Source organism: Molothrus aeneus, chromosome 1 (genome assembly GCF_037042795.1).
Source record: "Molothrus aeneus isolate 106 chromosome 1, BPBGC_Maene_1.0, whole genome shotgun sequence".
NCBI lineage: Eukaryota > Metazoa > Chordata > Aves > Passeriformes > Icteridae > Molothrus > Molothrus aeneus.
Window position 1 is genome coordinate 2,727,502 of NC_089646.1, and position 20,718 is coordinate 2,748,219.

Here is a 20,718-nt window from a genome sequence, read left to right on the forward strand (position 1 = left end):
ACAGGAGCATCCCAAGCCCGTCACATCTGGTCTGTCCAAGGGATGCAGGAGCACCAGCACAAGCCTGCATCATCTGCAGCAGCTTTTCCCTTGATGGGAACACGTTGCTTCCCTTTGGAGACAGCCAGGAGAGGGCAACAGCACCTCACACACAGTAAAGGAGCTTCTGGAGAACTGAAGCACAGAGCAGCAGGGAGCTGTCAAAGGCCAGGCTGGGGGAAAATCTCTGCCCAGGTCAGATCGGGGCTTTTCCTTTCCTTCCTGCACAGGGGCTGCTTCAGCTTTGTGAAACGGGTGGTGCACAAAGGGAACAGGGTGTCCTGTGCTGCCAAATTCATCCCTCTGCGGAGCAAAACCAAGTCTAGAGCTCATCAGGAGAGGGATATTCTTGCCTCTCTGTCCCATGACAGAATTACCAGGCTCCTGGATGAGTTTGAAACAAGAAAAACACTGATTTTGATTCTGGAGTTGTATCCTTTTTTCTGTGCAGTTGTCTGAAGAGGCTGGGAAGTACTGGATAGAGCTTCTTTATTAAATATTAAGTAATTAATAATTTTTTGTTTTTGTTTTTCCTGAGAGAAAAGAGCACACACAATTCTCTGCACTGCAGGACAGCACAGCTCTGTTAGAGCTCCACTGCAATGCTTCAGCTTCTGCTGGGTGAGAAAAATCAGACTGGTATATACAAGTGTGAATGAGTTGTCAAGCACCAAAATTATTTCCTGACAACTCTGGAAGTTATGAGCTCTGTTTCCATGAGATCCAGTCCAGGTGAGCATGAGGGAAATGCAGAACAGAAACCCCAAAATCAACAGGCAGATTTTAGCAGAAGTGACACCAGGTTTAGAGCAGCCCATGATGATCCCATAGCCTAAGATCATCACCTCATGAATTCTTCTGTTGGCTGGATGGAGGAGGTTCCAGAGTCAAAAAAAAGCTTTTCCACGTGGTTCTGTTGTCCCTTAATGCCACTGTCAGATGCTCCAGTGAGGAGCTCCTGGATCGTTTATTCAAGAAGAGCGTGGTCACTGAAGCTGAGGTAATTTCTCATTTGAAAGCACAGTCAGTTCTTTCTGCATTTTCCTTTTGGAATATGATAAATGTCTTTGAACAAGTGATAATCTATCAAAGCAGAATCAGCCTTTACAATGTGTTCCTGGCAACTTTCATTGCTAGCTGGGTTTTTTTGGGGGAATAACTACAAACAGCCAGGGGGGTTGACCACCAACATTGCATTCAGCCAAAATAAAAAAGATTATGTTTGCTCTCTTATCATAATTTCCTTGCTATCTGTCATCTGGAGCTCCTATCTCCACTCACTTTATCCCCCTGTAACTGTCTTTAAAAGAAAAGCTGAAATTATGGTTTCTAAGGGATTTTTTTTACATCCTTGATGCTAAAAGTTCAAAATGTTTCACATCTCCCATCTAGTAGCTAGGTGTCCAATATTTATTGGTAAAATCAATTTTTTTTAGGAATTCTCAGAGGGAAAAATCATAAAATAGTTTGGACTGGGAGGGACTTTTAAAGATCAAATCTTGGTGAAATCAGGGACTCTGCTATTTACTCTCCCTGTTTAATAATTGTTCATTCATTAATTGTTTAATGATGGGCTCAATTCTTAGGTCAAACTGTACATCAAGCAAATTTTGGAAGGAATCAAATATCTTCATGACAACAGCATCCTTCATTTGGACATCAAGGTAATGAACGTGTTGGCCAGTGACTGGGTGTTCTCTGAATTATTCTTACAACTGAAAATACTTCCTAGTCACAAGAAAAACTTCCCCATTTATTTCTTTATTTTTCACTCAACAGCCACTGAATATCCTCATGGTTTATCCTGAGAGGGAAGACCTGAAGATCTGTGACTTTGGGTTTGCCCAGAGGATCACGCCCGTGCAGCCCCAGTACAGCAAATACGGCTCTCCAGAGTTTGTTGCCCCAGAAATTGTTTCCCAGTCACCAGTGTCAAAAGCAACTGATATCTGGTAATCTCTCATTTTCCCAAAAAGCTTTTCCAGGCTCTCAATGGCCTGAATTTCCATTAGCTGTTAATTAGTAAATGGAGCAGTGATTATAACACGGGAAACTGAAAGCGAACGCTGACAAACCAAAAGCCATCAAAGCTCTTTAAAGCTCCTTCTGTCTAATTTTTTTCAGCCATAATTGAACTCTGACTGCTAATTAATGCAAAGGAGCATCTTGGAGGAGATGATCTCTATTGCAGGCAGCAACTAGTGGAAATAATCCTAAAGAGCTTTCTAGAAAAGGCAAAAGAAGTTTAAAAAAAGAATTTTTTTGAGTCCTTTCCTCTACCTGTGCTTTAGGAATGAAGGATTGCTTGGGAACAATTAAAAATAATATTGAAGGGGGAAAATGAATGGAAATGGAAAAAAAATCAATAAATAGCTTTTGGGATTTATTGTTCTTGAAAGGTGAGGAGAAGGTGATCTTGCTGTTTCAGGGTGTCCAGTGGCAGGAAGAGGGGCTTGAGAAGGATGGAAAAATAGTCACAAAAATTACATTTGTGTTCTCTCTCTCCTCAGGGCTGTTGGAGTCATCACATATTTAAGGTAAATAAATCTTGGAAACACTCCCTCCCTTTGTCCATCAGAGCCCTCCACTACTTTGAAATGAGGGATTTGAGTGGAACATTCAGTCCTTCCATAATAAGGACAATTTATTTTGTGGTTTCCTCATTTCCTGGTTGCTCCTCACGAACAAGTTGCAAAGTCCCAGACATGGAGCCCCTCAAGTATTTAAAAACCTCATGTAAGCATTTGTGCTTCTGTAATTTGAACAGAAAACAGAAACCTAAACCCTGTCTCCTTTCATTTTATGGTGTTCAATAAACAAGCCTCACGTGCAAGTCTCCATTTGCTGGGGAGAACGACAGGAAAACTCTCCTAAATATCCAGAACGGGGAAATTTCATGGACCATTCCTGATGTTGTTCACTTGAGTGAAGATGCAAAGGACTTCATGAAAGGGATCCTGCAGCAGCACCCCAAGTGAGTGCCCTCCTGTGCCTCCCTCTGTGCGGAGCTGTTGGTGTCTCAGCAGCCACATCCCAGCCCATCCTTTGGTTTGAAAAGTAGAAAGCTGAGTGAGATGTGCTGCATTTTTCCCTAATCCTTCCTCATTATTCCCCATTACCCAACCCACAATTCGGATATTTGCCAAATTGGCCTCTCCCTGGTGTGCTGATGTCTTTGCTCCCTGCCTCCTCCAGGCTGAGGAGTTTCTGGAATGACACAGATGAGTGGAAAGAGCACGGACTGGTATGGAGGGAATTAAATAACATTGACCACATTAATTAAGCAATTTCAAGTACAAAAGCTGGCTTGAAGGCATATTTACAGGCATTTAGTTTTAATTTCATTCCTACTCTTTCTGCCTGCTGCCAAAGCTATTTTCACTCTGACCACCTAAAGAGGCAAAGTCACTCTCAGAGCTGCTCTGGACACCCTTGGGTTCCTGCAAAGAGCCAGGAGCTCTTCCTGAGCATCTGTGGGGAGTGTCAGACTAAAACGGAGGTTGTTTTCCCCATCAGGGGAAGGAAACCTTGAGCTGGAAGCTGCTGTGTGTCTCTTTGGCTTCTGTGCTCCAAATCAGCATCCCAAGGACACAGCCCTGAGTGTAGGTGGGTGTCTGCATGCAGCAGCACCTTCAGGAAAATCAGTGGTTGCTCTTGGAGGGGATTTCCTACTCAAATGTCAATCTGTTCTCTTACCAGATCCAGGCCGAGTGCTTTGGACTGTCTTTCCCACAAATGGTTCATGGTAAGTTTGTCCTGGTCCTTTATTTGTCGGTTTTCCCTAAAATCCAAACCTCCCTGGTGCAACCTGAGGCCATTCCCTCTTGTTCTGTCACATCAGTACAGAAAAGAAACTGGCCTTGCAGACCAAAGTTTATATTCCAAAGCCCTAAATCACTAAGGAAAAGAGTAAAAAATTGCCAACAGCAAAAATAATTTAATGACAGGTATTAACCAGGGCTTGATTTAATGACTGAAAAGCTGATTTTGTCTGCAATTTAACTATGAAAGAACTGCAGCATTTGATCTACTGCAACTTACCTAAATTAAACAATTGTGTAAAGAGAGAATTCTAAAAAAAAAAAAAAACCACAAAAATGCCTCAAGAAATGGAATCAGGATTTTTTAATCAATGGTTTTCCTCTCTTTCCACCTGGCAGCACAACGTCCCTCTTGAAGCAGCTCATTTCATTAACACCAAACAGCTCAAATTCATTGTGGCTCGGAGCAAGTGGCAGGTGAGTTGCCCCTAATCTGTGTTGATTCTGTTTAGTTATATCTATTTTTAATTGCTGAATAATTTAATATTATAACTGATAATTTAATATCTGAATCTTTGAAAATCTTTTGGGTTAGGACAGCAAGCTCAGCAGAGATCTGAGCATGGCTGGGAGTTGGGAAAAAGCCCAGGAGAGATGGATGTGTCAGGAATTAATTATCTAGGCTTTTACTGCCTGGAATCCCATGCAGGAGCCTGTAAGACACAAGGTTGTGTCTAAGTTAGGTGCCCTCAGCTGCCTTTGCAATCGGAGCTGAATTACAGACAGGTGCCAAGAAAATGCCTCTTTTCCTGAAGTTCTCTCAAATAATTGGATTGATTGCCTGCTGAACATGCCATTTTCTCTCTGCTGGCTGGAAGGAGAGGCCCAGCTTCAACTGAGATACCCCACATGGCAGAATTTAGAGCAGAGGAATCCCATCTCCTATACTTGGTAGGTCTTCTGCTGGCCTAAGTCACCATAGGTTGTATTGCAGTCAAAGGATTTAAAACCATTTCCTTCAGCGAGTCTCTCATCTGATGTTTTCCATCTGTTTTGAGTGGCAGATTGACTTTGGAAATCTCAGAGTCCTGTTTCCTCCCAGTCACCAAAGCAAGTGTGTTCCCTGAAGTCAATTTAATGTCGTATCAGTGAAGAGGAAGATTTGGAGAGAAAATGAGTCCTGGATTGGTGACATGTGCTGAGGGTGGCAGTGTCTAATTAGACTCATGGGTGTGGTATTTAGGAGTGCAGGACTTCATTTTGGTGTGTTTGCTTTCCATACTCTGACCATGTTCCCATCTCCTTGTGCTGTGTTGTTTTCCTTCTCAGCGCTCCCTGATGTGCTACAAATCCATCCTGGTGATGAGGTCCATCCCAGAAATCCTGGAAAGGACCCACGACAACAGCTCCCTGGCCATCTCCCGACACCTCATTGAGGAAAGCACTTCATCCAGCACCAGTGGCTCCTCTTCAGACAATGAGAACTCGAATTTCCCCCAAAAGAGGCACTTTGGTTCCACCCCTGAACTGCACTTGCCTGTATTTGATGCCCCGAGCCATCCCGAGCCTCTGAAACGTGCAAGTGAACGGGAGCACTCCAAAAGCTCCATCCCTCCAGTAAAACCCATGAGGAGGAAATATGCTTCAGTGAAGGCTGAGGTGGGGGATAAATCACCCACAGAAAGCAAAGAGCTCATGGCAAGTATCTTACAGGAGAAAGAGGAGAGGCTCCTTCCCAGCCTTCGAGGAGAGCCATCCCAAAAAAGTGGCGCTGCTGAGCCTTCATCCCTGAGGGCTTCCACAGAAAGCACATCACTTGTGCATCAGAAAGAAAAACCAGACACACCTTTATCTGAAAAGGACAGAGGTGAAGAGGCAGGGGATGGGGCAGAAAAGCCATCTGCCTGTGTTCCCAGGCAGAGCGTCATTAAAAGCACCTTCTACAGCCAAGCAACAGAGCTGCCTGCGAGGCCGCCTTCGTCACCAGGCAGGGAGTTCAGAAGGCACCTGGACAGAGCCAGGAGGACTTTCCGGAAGGCTGGCTATTCAAAGGTGCCCCTCAGTGGCCTCCGGGAACCCCTCCTTGAGCAGTTTGAACTGGAAGAAGAAGAAGAAGGAGAAGAAGGAGGAGATGATCGCAGAGAAGGTCTGCTGGGATCCTTGACCAAATCCGCGTCGTTTGACACGGCCAGGAAGCCCCCACACCCTGCCATTGCTGGTGGCAGCCGCAGCCGCTCCCTGGATGACTACAGGCTGAGATCCTCCAGATCCCTGAGGGAACAAGAGATTCTGGAGGAGGACTGTGATGTGCTGTCCCAGGAAAGCTGCCCTGAAGGCAGTGATCACTGCGACATTTCTGCGGGGCCTGGCAAGGGATGTTCTGCGGGCACGGCAGAGCAAGGGGACGCCAGGAGAGCCAGCAAGGATTGCTCAGGAGAGAAACCCTCTCCTTCCACACACTGTGAGGGGAATGGGTGCCCACCTGCTCTCATACAACACGTAGAGGGACTTCCAGTGTCACCTCACAGGAGTGAGAATAGGAAGCGTTTACTGAAGAAGTCAAAGGCCACTGAGATTGAGGAGGACGTTGAATGTTTGGAAGGGAAAAGCCCCATTCCAACTGCCCAGTGCTCAGATGTAACAGCACCATCAGCTCCAAAACACGAGAGCACGGAGGGTAAATCTGCCTCTGGCCGCGCCTCTGACTCTGCTTTTCAGGAGGGCAAAGAGTCCATTTCAACCCTCACACAGTCAGAAACCACCCCAAAGGCATTTCCTCCGAGTGAGGGAGGTGTGTGTCCGCCCCAGGAGTCTGCTCCCACCCACAGCCACCCAGATCTAACAGGTGGAAGCTTGCTTATCAAAAGGACAGCTCCAGCCCCACCTTGGAAAGACAAAAGGCAGAAACATTCAGATGAAAAGACTTCTGCTCATGGCACTGCTGAATCTGAAGTCATGGAGCATGAAAGCTCTTCTGCTCCAACAGAACAAACAGAAACTGATTCACTTCCAGTATGTAAAGACAAAAGTGAGGAAATTCCTGGGAAAAGTGTTCCAGCAGCTGCTGTCATGCTGGGCAAACAGCCAGGTACCCTCACCGCTGGTGAAGGTGTTCCTCAGAAGCTGAAGACCCATAAAGATGTGAGATCTGCTGTCCTGGAAGATGCAGAAGCAGCTGTTACAGGAATCACTCCACCATCAGCCCACAGTGGTGAAAGCCAAGCACACAAGAAGGCTCCTGTTCACTTAGACACAGCAGCAGCTGTCCTGAAGGGAGAGCAGCTTGCTGCTCCCAGAATCCCACCACCAGGATCAGTGCCAGCTCTGGTCTCTGATGGAGCACAGCAGGCTCTCAGCAAGGAGGAACTTGCTGCTCTGAGGAGTAAAAGCTCAGCTGTCACAAGGATTGTTTCCAGTTTGGCCCATGAAGGAGCTGAACCCCAGAAGGTTCCTGAAGGCCATGGCTCAGAGCCTGCTGCTCTGGAGAGCAGACACCCAGCCAGAGCTGCCTCATCCCAAAGCACTGCCCTCCCTCAGGTCTGGGAGGGTGAAAATCAAGAACACACAGAGGTGTCAGTTCACAGGGAGATGAGATCTGTTGTGACAGCAAGTGGAAGGAGAGCAGCTGGACAAGCTGTGGCTGCTCCTTTCCCCAAGGCTGGACATGGAGTGCTTGAGCAGCACAGGGCTGGGATTTCAGATGGTCTGGAGAGTGGCAGTTCAGGTGCATTAACTGCTTCACAACCAGAAATTGCTCCAGCTGCAGCCTATGAACTGGTATATGAGGAATATCCAGAGGGTTATGGTGAGGATGGAGGCATTGCCTTAGAAAGTGGAAGATGTGATGCTGGAAAAGCTGCCCCACCACTGCTCCGCAGGGATCACCGTGGTCAGGAGCTGTCACACCACAGATCTTCTTTTTACAGTGACGAGGAGTCTGCTGTGCTGGAGGGCTTGGTGGATGAGATGGTTTCCCTCTCTGAGGAGATGAATGTTTGGGCAGAGTCAGTTTCTGGAGAGAAGGGAAGCGGGAGGCACATTTCTCCTCACAGAGAGATGTCCTACAAAGGCAGCCAAGCACACATGGACAGCTCCTTCCCTTCTGTCCAACAGGGTGGAAAAGGAGAAGTCGCTGAGCAGGATGACCTTGCAGAACCCTGCCTTGCTGTGAGTGAGGAGCCAGGAGTCCTGGAAGAGCAGGGAGCACAGACAGTTCCTCATGAATGTGAGCACCTGGAGGACTTGGCATTTGAGACCTCCCCTTCCAGCCCAGAGAGCCTCTCCTCCACGGAGAGCTTGGACACTGCAAGAAGACCCATCCCAGTCATCAAGGACACTGGCAAACACCCAGAAATTTCTTTGGTGAAAATCAAAGACCTGTCAGATGAAACACCCAGTGTTGGCAGTGGCCCCCAGAAATTTGACATCTCAGAAGTGGAGCCTGCCTATTTGAATTTCTCAGATTTGTATGACATCGTTTATTTCCCATTTGAGTTTCTGAGCTATAAGAAGCCTTCACCCAAACCAGTTCCTAGAAGGTTCATGTTCCTTGGTGAAAGGGCAAGGTCCCCTCCTGCAGGACATCTCCACAAGGATAAAAGACTGTGCATCAGGGAACAGGAAGACAAGAACAGGAAGAACCGTCTGGAAATATCCGAGGATTCAAAGGCAGCTAATTTACGAGCCATGGGGAAAGGGGCAGAGAGCCATAAAGAAATGTATGGCTCCCAAAAGGACTCCAGTGGGAAGCAGAAAAGCTCCTTCCACAGCAAGCCTGGACTCTTTAAGCCATATGCAAGGTCTCATTCAGTGGAACAGTCGGTGGAGCAGAGTCTGAAGAAGAAAGTAAAAGCTTCTGTTGCTCATATTTCAAGAATCCTAAAAGGAAAAACATCTCCTGAGCCAGAGGAAGGTAATTATTTCCCTCTGTTCCTTTACAGATTTGCTGCCATAACTGGGCTCTGCTGCAGCTGCCCTATTTTTCCCCAGCATGCTTGAAGCTGTGGTTAGACCAGAATTGCAAATCTGGCTGTGGCAGGTTCTGAATTCAGCAGTCTCCACCATCAGGTCTCTGTTACTGGCTGGCTTCAGTGCAGTCAGCTGGGTTAATCCACTGATGGAAGGAGCTCAAATTCCCTGTTTGAGGCTGCACAGAAGCAGAGCAGGGCTGGGTGATGCTTTCCTTGCTGCAGTTGTCATCTGACCATGGCAAATCTCTCAGGTTAAAGTGACTGGGAGAAGCTGAAGTCACCCTGGTTACTGGACATGGGGATCTGTCCTTTCTTCTCTGCCATCCCTGGATAGTCCCTGTTCTTCCAGGACACTGTTCTGTTTGCAGCAGCTGTCACAGACTTCCCTGTTAATCAAATGCTGGTTAATAAGGGAACCTGTGACTATTTATGTGTGAAGGCAGAACTGTCACTGCAAATAGATGCCATGGGGAGAAGGGTGGCCTTGAATGACTTCTCATCCTTTCTCACAGAGTTTGGTGAGCTGGGAAGTGAGGCAGCAGAAAAGGAGCTGTTAATAGGGGCTGAAGGATCTCTGAAGAGGAAATCAGCACTCCCTTCATTCAAGCTGCCAAGCCTCATCCCAAAGGAGAAAGGTATTGCTGTGGCAGGAGTCATTGGTTTGTTTTACCCTCAGAGGGTGATTGAGTAAAGAATTGTTTTACCCCTGGCAAGTTTCCCCTTGGCTCCATCAGGAGCATTTTCTGAGGTCATTTTACTGTCCCAGCATTCAGCAGAGCCCAGACAAACACTGGGAAGGGCAGCTGTGGGAGGCTGGCAGCCCCTGGCCACTTGGAGAAACACAGAAGAAAACCTGAGTTCACCCTTTCCCATGGAGATAGGAGCAGATTTGATGCTCTACAGGGCTTTTTCTTCTTCAATATCCATCTTTCATGTCTCCTTCTCTCTTCTTGTGTTGTCTCAATCATAGAATCATTTAGTTGGCAAAGACCTCTAAGTTTCCCAAGTCCAACCATTAACCCAGCACTGCCAAGGCCAACACTAAATCATGTTCCCAAGTGCCACACATCTGTTAAATCCCTCCAGGGATGGTGACTCCCTGGGCATCCTCCTCCAGTCCTTGACAATGAAGATATTTTCCCTAATATCCAAACTAAACCTCCCTTGGGGAAACTGGAGGCCGTTTCCTCTTGTCCTATCTGATCTCCTCACTCTCAAAATTCCATAATTCAGTTTTGCCCCCACATTTAGGTTTGATCAGAGGAAAACCCTTGCTGTGACAGGGTCTCTCTCTGCTCTGCTTCTGTTCTGTATCAAGGCTGGGCAATGCAGATATTCCCCATGGATTTTCCAAGATCCATCTGGTCTGTCACACTACACCCATGGGTGAACAGGGTTCCTTCACCTGTGTGCTCTGTGCCTGGGGGATTCTCCAAATGGTGGCCAAAGGAATGGGACACCATGAACAAGAGAGATTCTTGACCCCATTGGAAATGCTTTCTGATGCCCTGCAGGGATTTGTTTTTGCACCAAGGCTGGGCAATGCAGTGGATTTTCCAAGATCCATCTGGTCTGTCACACCCATGGGTGAACAGGGTTCCTTCACCTGTGTGCTCTCTGCCCGGGGGATTCTCCAAATGGTGGTGGTCAAAGGAATGGGGACACCATGAACCAGAAAGGCTCTTGACCCCATTAGAAATGCTTTCTGATGTCCTGCAGGGATTTGCTTTCCACCAAGCTCTCCAGGCCATCCTGAATCCCCCTTTCCCTCCTCTCTGCAGCCCCGTCGTTCACGGAGGAGCTCACGGACCAGGCTGCGGCTGCCGGACAGTGCGTGACGCTCTCGTGCCGGACTGCGGCTCACTCCTCCCTGCACATCAGCTGGTTCAGAGGTGACACTGCCATCCCTCCAGAGAGTCCCTGACCCTCAGGACAGGGCCTGCAAATTACACCTTGGTATAATTTGCAGGGTACTTATGTCTCCCATCTCCTGCTTTCCAGATGGGATACCTGTCCAGAGCAGCAGCCGGATCCTCATCTCCTCCACGCTCAAACACTTCCAGCTGTTGACAATTCTCTCTGTTAATGCTGAGGATTTTGGTATTTACACCTGTGTGGCCACAAACTCTCTGGGCTCAGCATCCACTTCTTGTGTAATAAGAAAAGCAGGTGAGAAAAGGAGTAGCTACATAAATAGGTATTTAAATAATTTTGTCCCAAAAAATGTAACCTATCAATACCTTTGAGGAGAGATTTCTGCACATGGGAGCAGAGGAAGAGTTCTCCCTTGCTGTGGTCCACAGCCTGGGCAGGGTTCATTCCCTCTTCTTCACCATTTATTTTCTCTCCTGGATTAAGAGCCCCTGCAAGACAAAATCTTAGAACTGAGTTTAAATTAGGGATGGCAAAATTGCTGTTCCGCTAGCTGTATGTGTATATATATACACATAAAAACATATACATGTTTTATATATATATATATATATATATATATATATATATATATATAAAATACCTGCAGCTGAGACATGCTGGGTGTAGAGTTCTGTATCACAGCAGTGCTGCTGTTAACACTCATGGGGTTTGTGCTTCCTCTACACAGAGGTTCCCCCCAGCCCTCCACCCCCTGACATTGTGGAGGTCTACAAGGATGGAGTGCAGGTTGTTTGGAAACCTGTGGAAACCAACACCCCTGTCCACTACACTGTGCAGTGCAAGACTGAAGGTAAAGTGCTGTCCTGTTGCTTTGCAAGGAACATCTTGGTTTGTACTTGGTTTGTATCTCTTCACCAGCTGGAAATTTTATTGTTATTCAGAAACAGCTTGATTTAACTCCCCAGTTTAGAGTTAGGAATGGGATTTATACAGCTATCATTAGGGGTTGTGCTGGTTAAATCAACCTGGAATTTGCATATTCATACCAAGGCTTTGCTAAAGTGTGAATCAAACAAGGCTGTGTGGAAGCTACAACCAAAAAGTGAGCAGCCACAGGAGAAAATGCCTGGTCTGATATAATCTGATATAAACTCTGAGTAATCTGACGAAATGAGACACTAATGAAACATCATCATCCCAGGCTCAGATTTCCTGTATGGTCTTGGAGAAAGATGATTTATCAAAAAGGCAATTTATCCTCTGCTGAGCAGCTGTGCTTTCTTTTTCCATTGACTATGGAGGAAGCTTAGGGCAAAGAGCCAGGACAAAATAACCAAAGTTTGACAAAACTGCATCACCCCTTTGATATTCTCTTTTGAGGCTTGGTTCAGAGGCTGAACCAAAATGATCAGTGGATGATTTAATCATGGAATTGTTTGGGTTGGAAGGCACCTTAAAAACCATCAAATTCCAGCCCTTCTGCCATGGCAGGGACACCTTCCACTATCCCAGGCTGCTCCAAGCCCCATCCAGCCTGGCCTTGGACACTTCCAGGGATCCACGGGCAGCCACAGCTGCTCTGGGCACCCTGTGCCAGGGCCTCAACACCCTCTGAATAATAAATTTTTCCTGACATTTAATCTAAGTCTCTCACAGTTTAAAGCCCTTCCCACTCATCCTGTCACTATCTGCCCTTGTCAAATGTTGATGTTTTCCTGTTTAGTAACAAAAGCTTTGTATCAAATCCCCAAGGCTGTTCTGTCTCTCTTGGGATGGATTTGCTGTTGTTATTATCAGTGTGATGTCTGATAGCAATTCCTGCTGCAGCCACACAAACACTGCCTGGATTCAGCTGCTCCATGTTCCTTCACTTAATTCTCCAAACAAAAAAACAAGCACACCAACTCTCCCTTCTGGATTAGCATGGGCAGCAGCTTTCTGCCCTTCCCTCTGGAGCTGGTGTGAGTCACCTTCCCTCCAACACCACTTTCTTTGTCCTTATTCCTTTTGACACAATTGTAAGAGAGATTTTGGGGAGGATACAAACACAAGTTCTTCCAATTAGGAAGAGAAATGGGGAACAGCATCTATAATTTTCCTCTGTGTTCTGTGTATTTGGCAGGAACTTGCAAAATCCTGCTCTCCTGAACACAGGAGGATTAAGATAATCAGGAATAAATCCTTTGTTTTATCCATTATTTGAAGACAGGCTTTTCTATGCTGCTTCTGCATATATTTTTCTCTATTTCTAAGCTCTATCTGCTCTTTCTTGCACAAACAGCCCCCAATTCAACCATTACCTGTAAAATCATTGATACCTTGGGTTTGGGTGGGGAATTGCTGCTTGTCCAATGGTTTGAGGCTCTTTGCCAGATTTTACTTGAATGGAAGGATGGGTTTAATCTCAGACAGTTGCAGGGAGTTGGATTCAGCCTTGAGCACAGCATCATGTGGGAGGAATGCTGATAAAATGTTTGCTGGGTATTTTCTCCTTCCTAATTTAGTCCCATGAATAATGAGTCCAGAATGCACTTAGAATCCCAGTTCCATGAGAAATCATCTGAGTTTCATAAAAACTGAGTAAAAACCCCCATGTTTCAAACACTGGGTTTGCTGGGATGGTGTTAGTGGATGGTTCTGTCCAGGAATCCTGAACCTCATGGTCTCAGCTGGATCCAAAACAAGGCCAACAGAAAAAAAAAAATTATTTATCTTTTGTTTGGAGTTCTTGATGTATATTTCCAGGAGAGTTTGGTAGCATGAATTAGATAATGAGAAAAAAACACAGGAAAATGTCACCATTCCTCTGGAACAATATTGGCACAAATTGGAATTATCAGGTATAAACTAGCTGATTTTAAAGAAGAATGACACAGGTACAGCCCCAAAGCTGGCCATGGTAAGTTGGTTTCTCCACATTCCCAGCACATAAATAAAGCTGGTGAAAAAAGAAAAGGAACAACAAAAAAACAGCAAAAAAAAAAAAAAACCATGACACCAACCCACAACAAAACCCCAAATCTCAAAAAACCTCCAAGCCATTGTGACAACCTTAAAACGAGTCCTGATTTCTTTTCTTTCTTCCCCTGGTTCAGATGGGGAGTGGACAACTCTTGCTTCTGACATCACTGACTGCTGCTACTATGCCAGAAATCTCCCCCAGGGCTTCATCTACAGCTTCAGGACAGCCTGCAGCAGCAAGGCAGGGATGGGCCCCTACAGCAACCCCTCTGCCAAAGTGACAATCACTGGCAAGGATCAGATGGGTAAGACCAAACACCAAGAAAGCTTTGGGATTTTCCTGCATCAAACCCGCTGCATCTTTTTAGGTGTTGACCCAGAAGCCAAGAGCAAGTGAATCAAGGCCAGTTCCACTTGGTTCAGGTTGTTCAGGGCTTTTGCATCTAAAATTAAATTATTTTCTAATGATTTTCTAGTTCTGGACAAAGGAGAATAAGTGTAAACATATTAAAAACCTCAATAAGATAGCATTGTGTAAATATAAGCAATGTGTAACTATATAAAATTTAATATGATAAAATATAAAATTTAAAATAAAATAAATATATATTATTTATTAAAATAATATATATTAAATTTAATAATAAAATACCAACCTGGGAGCTGTAGATTACCTGTTGAAGACACAGTTTTGATTTGAGATTATGAGGAAATGGGTCTTGTACAAAAAATGTTTTACTGGAGGCATTTATCTACTGATACAGATCTTGCACTGGTGAAAACTCTGGACTTGCTTATATTACAGACTAAATCCTAAATTCAGTAGTTAACTTGTCTATTCTGGAGTCTTCCATTGGGAATCACAGTCCTTCTGTGGTGAATTTTCCAGCTGTATTTTGTCTCTGAAGTATAGAAATCTTGATTTACTATTTTTGCCACCTGTTTGACTACTTTGTACTGCACACATGTTTTTAAAATTAAGAGATCCGTGGCCCCACAGCAAACATATCCTCATAGCAAAGGAAATATCCCTTCTGTAAAGAAACAGAAGGATGCTCTAGCTGGAATTTCCTCCCAGTGGAGAGGATTGCTCTGTAAAAATCAGTTCACAGAGATATTTTTAAGTCACCCCAAGTCCTCTGCTTTCCTTTTTCTCAGGATTTCTTATAATATCTCAGCTTTCCCAACCAGATGCTTTAAAGGGATGCTTTAGTATTTCAGGGAGTGCTTGGACACAACCATACACCAGAACCAGAGCAACGAGTTCCAGCTGCTGCTCTGAAATGTCCAACCACAATTTTTCTAATTGCTTCTAATTTCTAATTAGATTTTCTAATTTCTTGACAGTTTTTACCATATCCTGAGGATTTGTTGTGTGAGAAAATAAGAATCAGTGGCTAAGAGGTTTGATACCATAGCACACGACATAGAATCCATCTCATTCTGTCAGCAGTGGCCATATCAGGGAATTTTGGGGTGGCCAGAGCAGGACCTGCTGCATTCCAATAGCTATATTGGGTGCTATATTCCAGTATATATTCCAGCAGCAGCTGGAACACAGAGTCCCCTGAGGAAAGCTCTGCTTGTTGTTCACAGATAGCAGGGAAGACTCAGAGAGGCTCCGGTTTCCACACAGAGCTGTCTTCCCATGTAAAGCCTGTCCCTTTCTCCCCGCAGAGCCTTGTGCTGCCACACAGGAGTCCCCATCAGCTGCCCCTGAAGAAGAGAGTGAAATGATCTCACCTCCTGAGCCCTTCCCAACCTATCAGACCTACGCCTTCCAAACTGAGATCAAAAGGTAGAGAAGCCAGCTGAGTTCTCAATGACCCAGAGGGAAATCCTGCACATGAAGGAGCAGCTCTCCTACAAAGGAAGGCTGAGAAAATCAGGGTTGTTCATCCTGGAGAAGAGAAACTTCAGGGTGACCTAACTGCACCTTCCATTACCTGAAGGGAGCCTACAAAAAAGATGGAGAGGGACTTTGCATAAGGGGATTTAAGGATAGGACAAGGGGATGGCTTCAAAGTGAACGAGAGTAGGTTTAGATTAGATATTAGGAAAAAAATTCTTCCCCGTGTGTGGTGGTGTTCACAGGGGTCTTAGGATGAGGGAAGAGATGAGAATGTTGACTCCATGTTTCAGAAGGTTTGATTTATTATTTTATTATATATATTATATTAAAACAATACTAAAAGAATAGAAGAAAGGATTTCATCAGAAGGCTGGCTAAGAATAGAAAAAGAAAGAATGATAACAAAGGTTTGTGACTGACCAAGACAGTCTGGACAGCTGGACTGTGATTGGCCATTAATTAAAAACAACCACATGAGCCCAATCCCAGATGCACCTGTTGCATTCCACAGCAGCAGATAACCATTGGTTACATTTTGTTCCTGAGGCCTCTCAGCTTCTGAGGAGAAAAAATCCTAAGGAAAGGATTTTTCAGAAAACATATCTGTGACACCTGTGAGGGTGGGGAGGCCCTGGCACAGGCTGTCCAGAAGCTGTGGCTGCTCCATCCCTGGAAGTGCTTAAGGCCAGGTTGTTTTACTACCATTACTGTAAAAAATAACTTTTTCCTCATATCTGGTCTAAATCAACCCTCTTTTAGTTTAATACCATCCCCCCCCGTCCTGTCACAACAGATGTGCTGGGCAGGGGGCAGCCAATTAATTTATCATTAAATGAGCCCAGGGCTAACAAAGTTTCTTGTCCTTGCTGCACCAATCTTTGCAGACACGGTGCTGGGATTCAACTTTCTCTACCTAGAAGAAAGACACTGATTTCTGTTACCAACAGGGGTAGTTCTCTTACTCCCTCTCTCTCCAGAGGAGTTAAGTTCTCACTCCTGGAATTTAAAGTGACTGTACAGTTTAAAGACACAGGAGGATGTGCAAACTGTGACAGTAGATGCAGTAACTCTCCACCAGGCACAGATGAAAAGCACAGCACAGGATCCTGGTGGTTTTAAAGAACAGGAGAGAAGCTTAACGTGCCTTTGTGTTCCTTTGCACCAGGGGCCGATTCAGCATCGTCCGGCAGTGCCGGGAGAAGGTGAGCGGCAAGACTTTGGCTGCTAAAATCATCCCTTACTGGCAAGAGGACAAGCAGGCTGTGCTGCTGGAGTACCAGGTGCTGAGGAAGCTCCACCACACCAACATAGCCCAGCTGAAGGGTGCCTACGTCAGCCCCAGGCACTTGGTGCTGATCCAGGAGATGTGTGTGGGGCCAGAGCTGCTCCACTCCTTGGCGTTACGGTAAGAACGTGAGGGAAGAGCTTTCCAGTCAGGGCTGCTGTTGGGAGGAAGATACCTGTTGCTTCCTCCTGACAAAGTGGATCATCCCTCCCCATCTCCTCCACTGTGCTGTTATTGCACACAGGATTCGTAAAGTGTTTGTTCTGCGTCTTCTTGTGAGATTAAAAAATTACTTGAGTTTCCTAGAGAGGGACAACTCAGGGCCACCCAGCTGAGATGCTGAAAGCAGTTTACAGTGGTTGATATGAAACTCTACTGATGCCTTGTGCAGGCTGCCCTAGAACAGAGACTGGACAGAGCTAAAGAATAAAGCAGGGATTTATTAAAAGGCCTCCATGGATGCACCTTGGGCAGCACAAGAGCCCAGCCAGGGCTGCACCCAAGATGAACCAAAATGGCCCCAAAATGCACCAGCGCTCCCGGGGTCTCTGCCTGGGATCAGTTCTGCTCCATTTGCATCTTGCAGTTCATTGTCCCATTCCAGCTTTAGCCCCTGCAGTCCCACCCTGCTTGTTTTTCTCTCTCCAGCCCACGGTGTTTGTGCTCTTGGGCTGAGATTTGGATCATTTGTCCTTGGTGCCCAGCTGGAGCAGGAATTGTTCTGTCTCCCTGCTCTGTGCACAGAGCTCAGCATGCCCTGATGTGAAGCCCAGACCCACACACTAAAGCAGCACAATCTGAAAAATAGAAAAGCTAAAACCTGAGGCTTCACTATCTCCCATAATGTGATACATGAAGGGTTTCCTTTCACAAACACCTGTTAACCATAACACCATGACATGGAGGTTACTGAGGGTCAGGAAGATTCGTTGTTTCTCACAGCGGCACAAAATGGATCTGCTGAAATCCTGTGGTAAAAAAAAGAGGGAATTGTGGGCATCAAATTGGCTTTCTCTCTTTCAGCTCTACAACATCCTGTTGTTGCATCTGTAAACCTGCCTCACAGCATGGACTAGCCTCTCCACACAGAGCTGATTTGCTAAACTTCTTAACTCTTCTTAACTCTTAAGGGTCTGATGGGATCAGACACCCAGGGGAGGGTGACAGTGGGTGTTGAAAGTAATTTCTGGGCATGCAGACAGGACACCTGTGTTTTCTATCCCCTTTCTCTCACCAGGACATCATACTCGGAGGTGGAGGTCCGAGATTACCTGTGGCAGATCCTCAGTGCCACTGAGTACCTCCATGCAAACAACATCCTGCACCTGGACCTCAGGTCTGAGAACATGATCATCACCGAGCCCAACCTGCTGAAACTCCTGGATTTTGGGAATGCACAGTTCTACACACCAGACAAATTTATTACCATGGACAAATGCTCGGACTATGTGGAGACCATGGGTGAGTAGAGCTCAGTTACAGTGACCTGGGGCTTATCTGCAATGTGTGATAAACAGAAAGACCCAAACATTGGTCAAGGCAGCAGGTGGTCCCAGTTAGAAAAGCCTTCCAGGTGCTGCTCTCCAGTGACAGTGTGAGTTTGTGGGAGCAGTGAGTGGTGACAGCTGTCCCACTGTCAGCTCACAGCAATGCCAGTCTGGCTGGCACCCACGTGTCCATTTATCCAGGGAGAAAGCATTGCTGCCATCTGCCCAGAGGCTCTCATGGTTTCACTGCAATCAGCATCCATGTGGAAGCTCCTCAAGCAGCTCCCTGTCCTGGGAGCTGCCTCTTCTCCCATCTTGGGAAGGCAGCAAAGCATAAAATATCCACGGCCTTTGTGCTGCTCTCAGTGTGTTGGAGAGGAGCTTGCCTCACACAAGTTTTCTTTTCCAGCTCCAGAACTGCTGACAGAGCAAGGAGCCCTTCCCCAGACTGATATTTGGTCCATTGGAATCACAGCCTTCATCATGTGAGTCCATTGATTGCTCTCTGTGCTGTTACTGGCTTTAAAATCAGTTTCAGATTTTAAATCACAGCCTTCATCATGTGAGTCAGTTGATTGTTCCCTACCCTGTGAGTGGCTTTAAAATCACAGTTTCAGAGAGTTAATCTCAGCTGTGCCCTTCCTTTGGCAATGCCATGGGAAGCTGGGGGATGGAGGGGATGGATGGGCAACCTGTGCCAGGGCCTCAATGCCCTCCCAGGGAAGAACTTCTTCCCAATATCTAATTTAAAGTTCTTTTCTTTTAATTTAAAACTGTTCATCCTTGTCCTGCCACTACAAGCCCTTATCCAAAGTCCATCTTGGAGGCTCTCCTGGAGCCCCTTTAGGCACTGGAATGGGCTCTAAGGTCTCTCTGAAGCCCTCTCCAGGATGAACAATCCCAATTCTCTCAGTTTTTCCCCAAACGAGAGGTGCCCAATCCCTCTGCTAACCTTGGTGGCCTCCCCTGGACCCACTCCAACAGCTCCACATTAGAAAATAAACTACTCAAACTCTAATTAACTCTAATAGTTTATAAAAACATTGGTCTTGTAAGCCAAAGATTGAAGACTAAACCCCTTCTTAGAGTTACCCCACCACCCTATCTCAGGAAGAAAGGATTCAAACCCTCATCTCCAACTCCCAAAGCTGGCATTTTGAACTTAACTACTTCCTGACCCTTCCACTAAAGAGCCCGAATCGCCCCCCGAGATAGCCCCCGCACAAGCTCCAACACCACGAATAAAGTCAACAACAATCCTCAATTTTGTCAGCTGCTGGGAGCTGGAGGCAGCTTCATGATTTCAATTCTCTCCTCCTGGGGCAGGTTGAGTGCCAACTACCCCATCAGCTCGGATGTACCCTGTGAGTTCCTGAGAACAGCCAGGAAGGGGAAGCTGAAGCTGGCACGGTGCTACGCGGGCCTGTCCGGGGGAGCAGTGTCCTTCCTGCAGAGCACTCTGTGTGCAAACCCTTGGTAAGAGGCTGCCTGTCCTTCCATCACATCCTGGGTGTTGCCCCTTCTCTTTATTTGCAAGGATTCTCCTGTCATGGACATATTTTCTGAAAAATCCTTTGCTAGGATTTTTTTCTGCAGAGAGTCCAAGACAGCTGGACTCTGTGATTGGCCATTAATTAAAAACAACCACATGAGACCAATCAAATTGCATTATCTGTTGCATTCCACAGCAGCAGATAATCATTGTTTACATTTCGTTTCTGAGGCCTCTCAGCTTCCCAGGAGAAAAAATCCTCTCAAAAGGATTTTTCATAAAATATGTCCGTGACAGCCTCCCCATGCAGCACAGAGCCCTGACTGACCCCTCACCTCTGTCTGTCCTAGGGGAAGGCCCTCAGCCTCCGAGTGCCTCCAGAGCCCCTGGCTCCAGGAGACAGGTCTGGACAACAGGCAGCAGGCACTGGTCACCTTCCCCACCGCCAAACTGAGGAACTTCCTCATGGAACGGGAAAAGAAGAGAGGCCTGCTGTGCTCCAAGTATGGCCTCATGATTGCACAGTGACGTGGATGTGGTGCCAGATGGGGAATCACCTCACTGTGCCCTCCTGCACCGGGTGTTTGGTACCAAACCCTCCTGCCAAGCTGCTCTCTGCCCCACCCCACCGTGTTTTGTCCGTGTGTCCTGCCTGCCACGGGCTGTTTCTGTGTGACTCGTGGGGGGAACTGGGACACTGGTCACCAAAAAGTGACCTTGTAACGTGCAGATTTTGTAGCACTAAGAGACTTTGCCACTTTGAAGCTGAGCTGCTCTTCCCTGGGGAGCAGGGACACATCCACTTGGAGATGTGGCAGCAGTGTCCCTGGCTTAGGCTGAGTGTTTTAATTCTTTTTAAAAATCCTGAAATGTCACGTTCCTCTTTGACCTTCACACCCTGCTTTCCTCTGCAAAGGATGGTGTTGGCTGTGTCATTGCTTTGTACTCATAACTTCAGTGTTCCTTTGAGTTTCTCTGCAGTGTTGATGTATCCCT

At 46.3% G+C, this 20,718-nt stretch overlaps 1 protein-coding gene across 1 annotated transcript in view; it reads left to right on the forward strand.

The window, feature by feature from the left end:
• The window catches only part of OBSCN (obscurin, cytoskeletal calmodulin and titin-interacting RhoGEF), a 177,510-nt gene extending 157,260 nt beyond the window's left edge, over positions 1-20,250 (forward strand). The window contains exons 97-116 of the mRNA XM_066554246.1: positions 270-470; positions 979-1,039; positions 1,626-1,703; positions 1,819-1,991; positions 2,550-2,576; positions 2,861-3,013; positions 3,739-3,784; positions 4,200-4,277; positions 5,130-8,712; positions 9,283-9,405; positions 10,552-10,662; positions 10,772-10,939; positions 11,373-11,495; positions 13,741-13,911; positions 15,284-15,404; positions 16,624-16,863; positions 17,981-18,204; positions 18,640-18,715; positions 19,557-19,706; positions 20,073-20,250. Of these exons, the coding sequence (XP_066410343.1) occupies positions 270-470; positions 979-1,039; positions 1,626-1,703; positions 1,819-1,991; positions 2,550-2,576; positions 2,861-3,013; positions 3,739-3,784; positions 4,200-4,277; positions 5,130-8,712; positions 9,283-9,405; positions 10,552-10,662; positions 10,772-10,939; positions 11,373-11,495; positions 13,741-13,911; positions 15,284-15,404; positions 16,624-16,863; positions 17,981-18,204; positions 18,640-18,715; positions 19,557-19,706; positions 20,073-20,250 (6,085 nt within the window). The remainder of the gene's footprint in view (positions 1-269; positions 471-978; positions 1,040-1,625; positions 1,704-1,818; positions 1,992-2,549; positions 2,577-2,860; positions 3,014-3,738; positions 3,785-4,199; positions 4,278-5,129; positions 8,713-9,282; positions 9,406-10,551; positions 10,663-10,771; positions 10,940-11,372; positions 11,496-13,740; positions 13,912-15,283; positions 15,405-16,623; positions 16,864-17,980; positions 18,205-18,639; positions 18,716-19,556; positions 19,707-20,072) is intronic.
• The last annotated feature ends 468 nt before the right edge of the window (positions 20,251-20,718 follow it).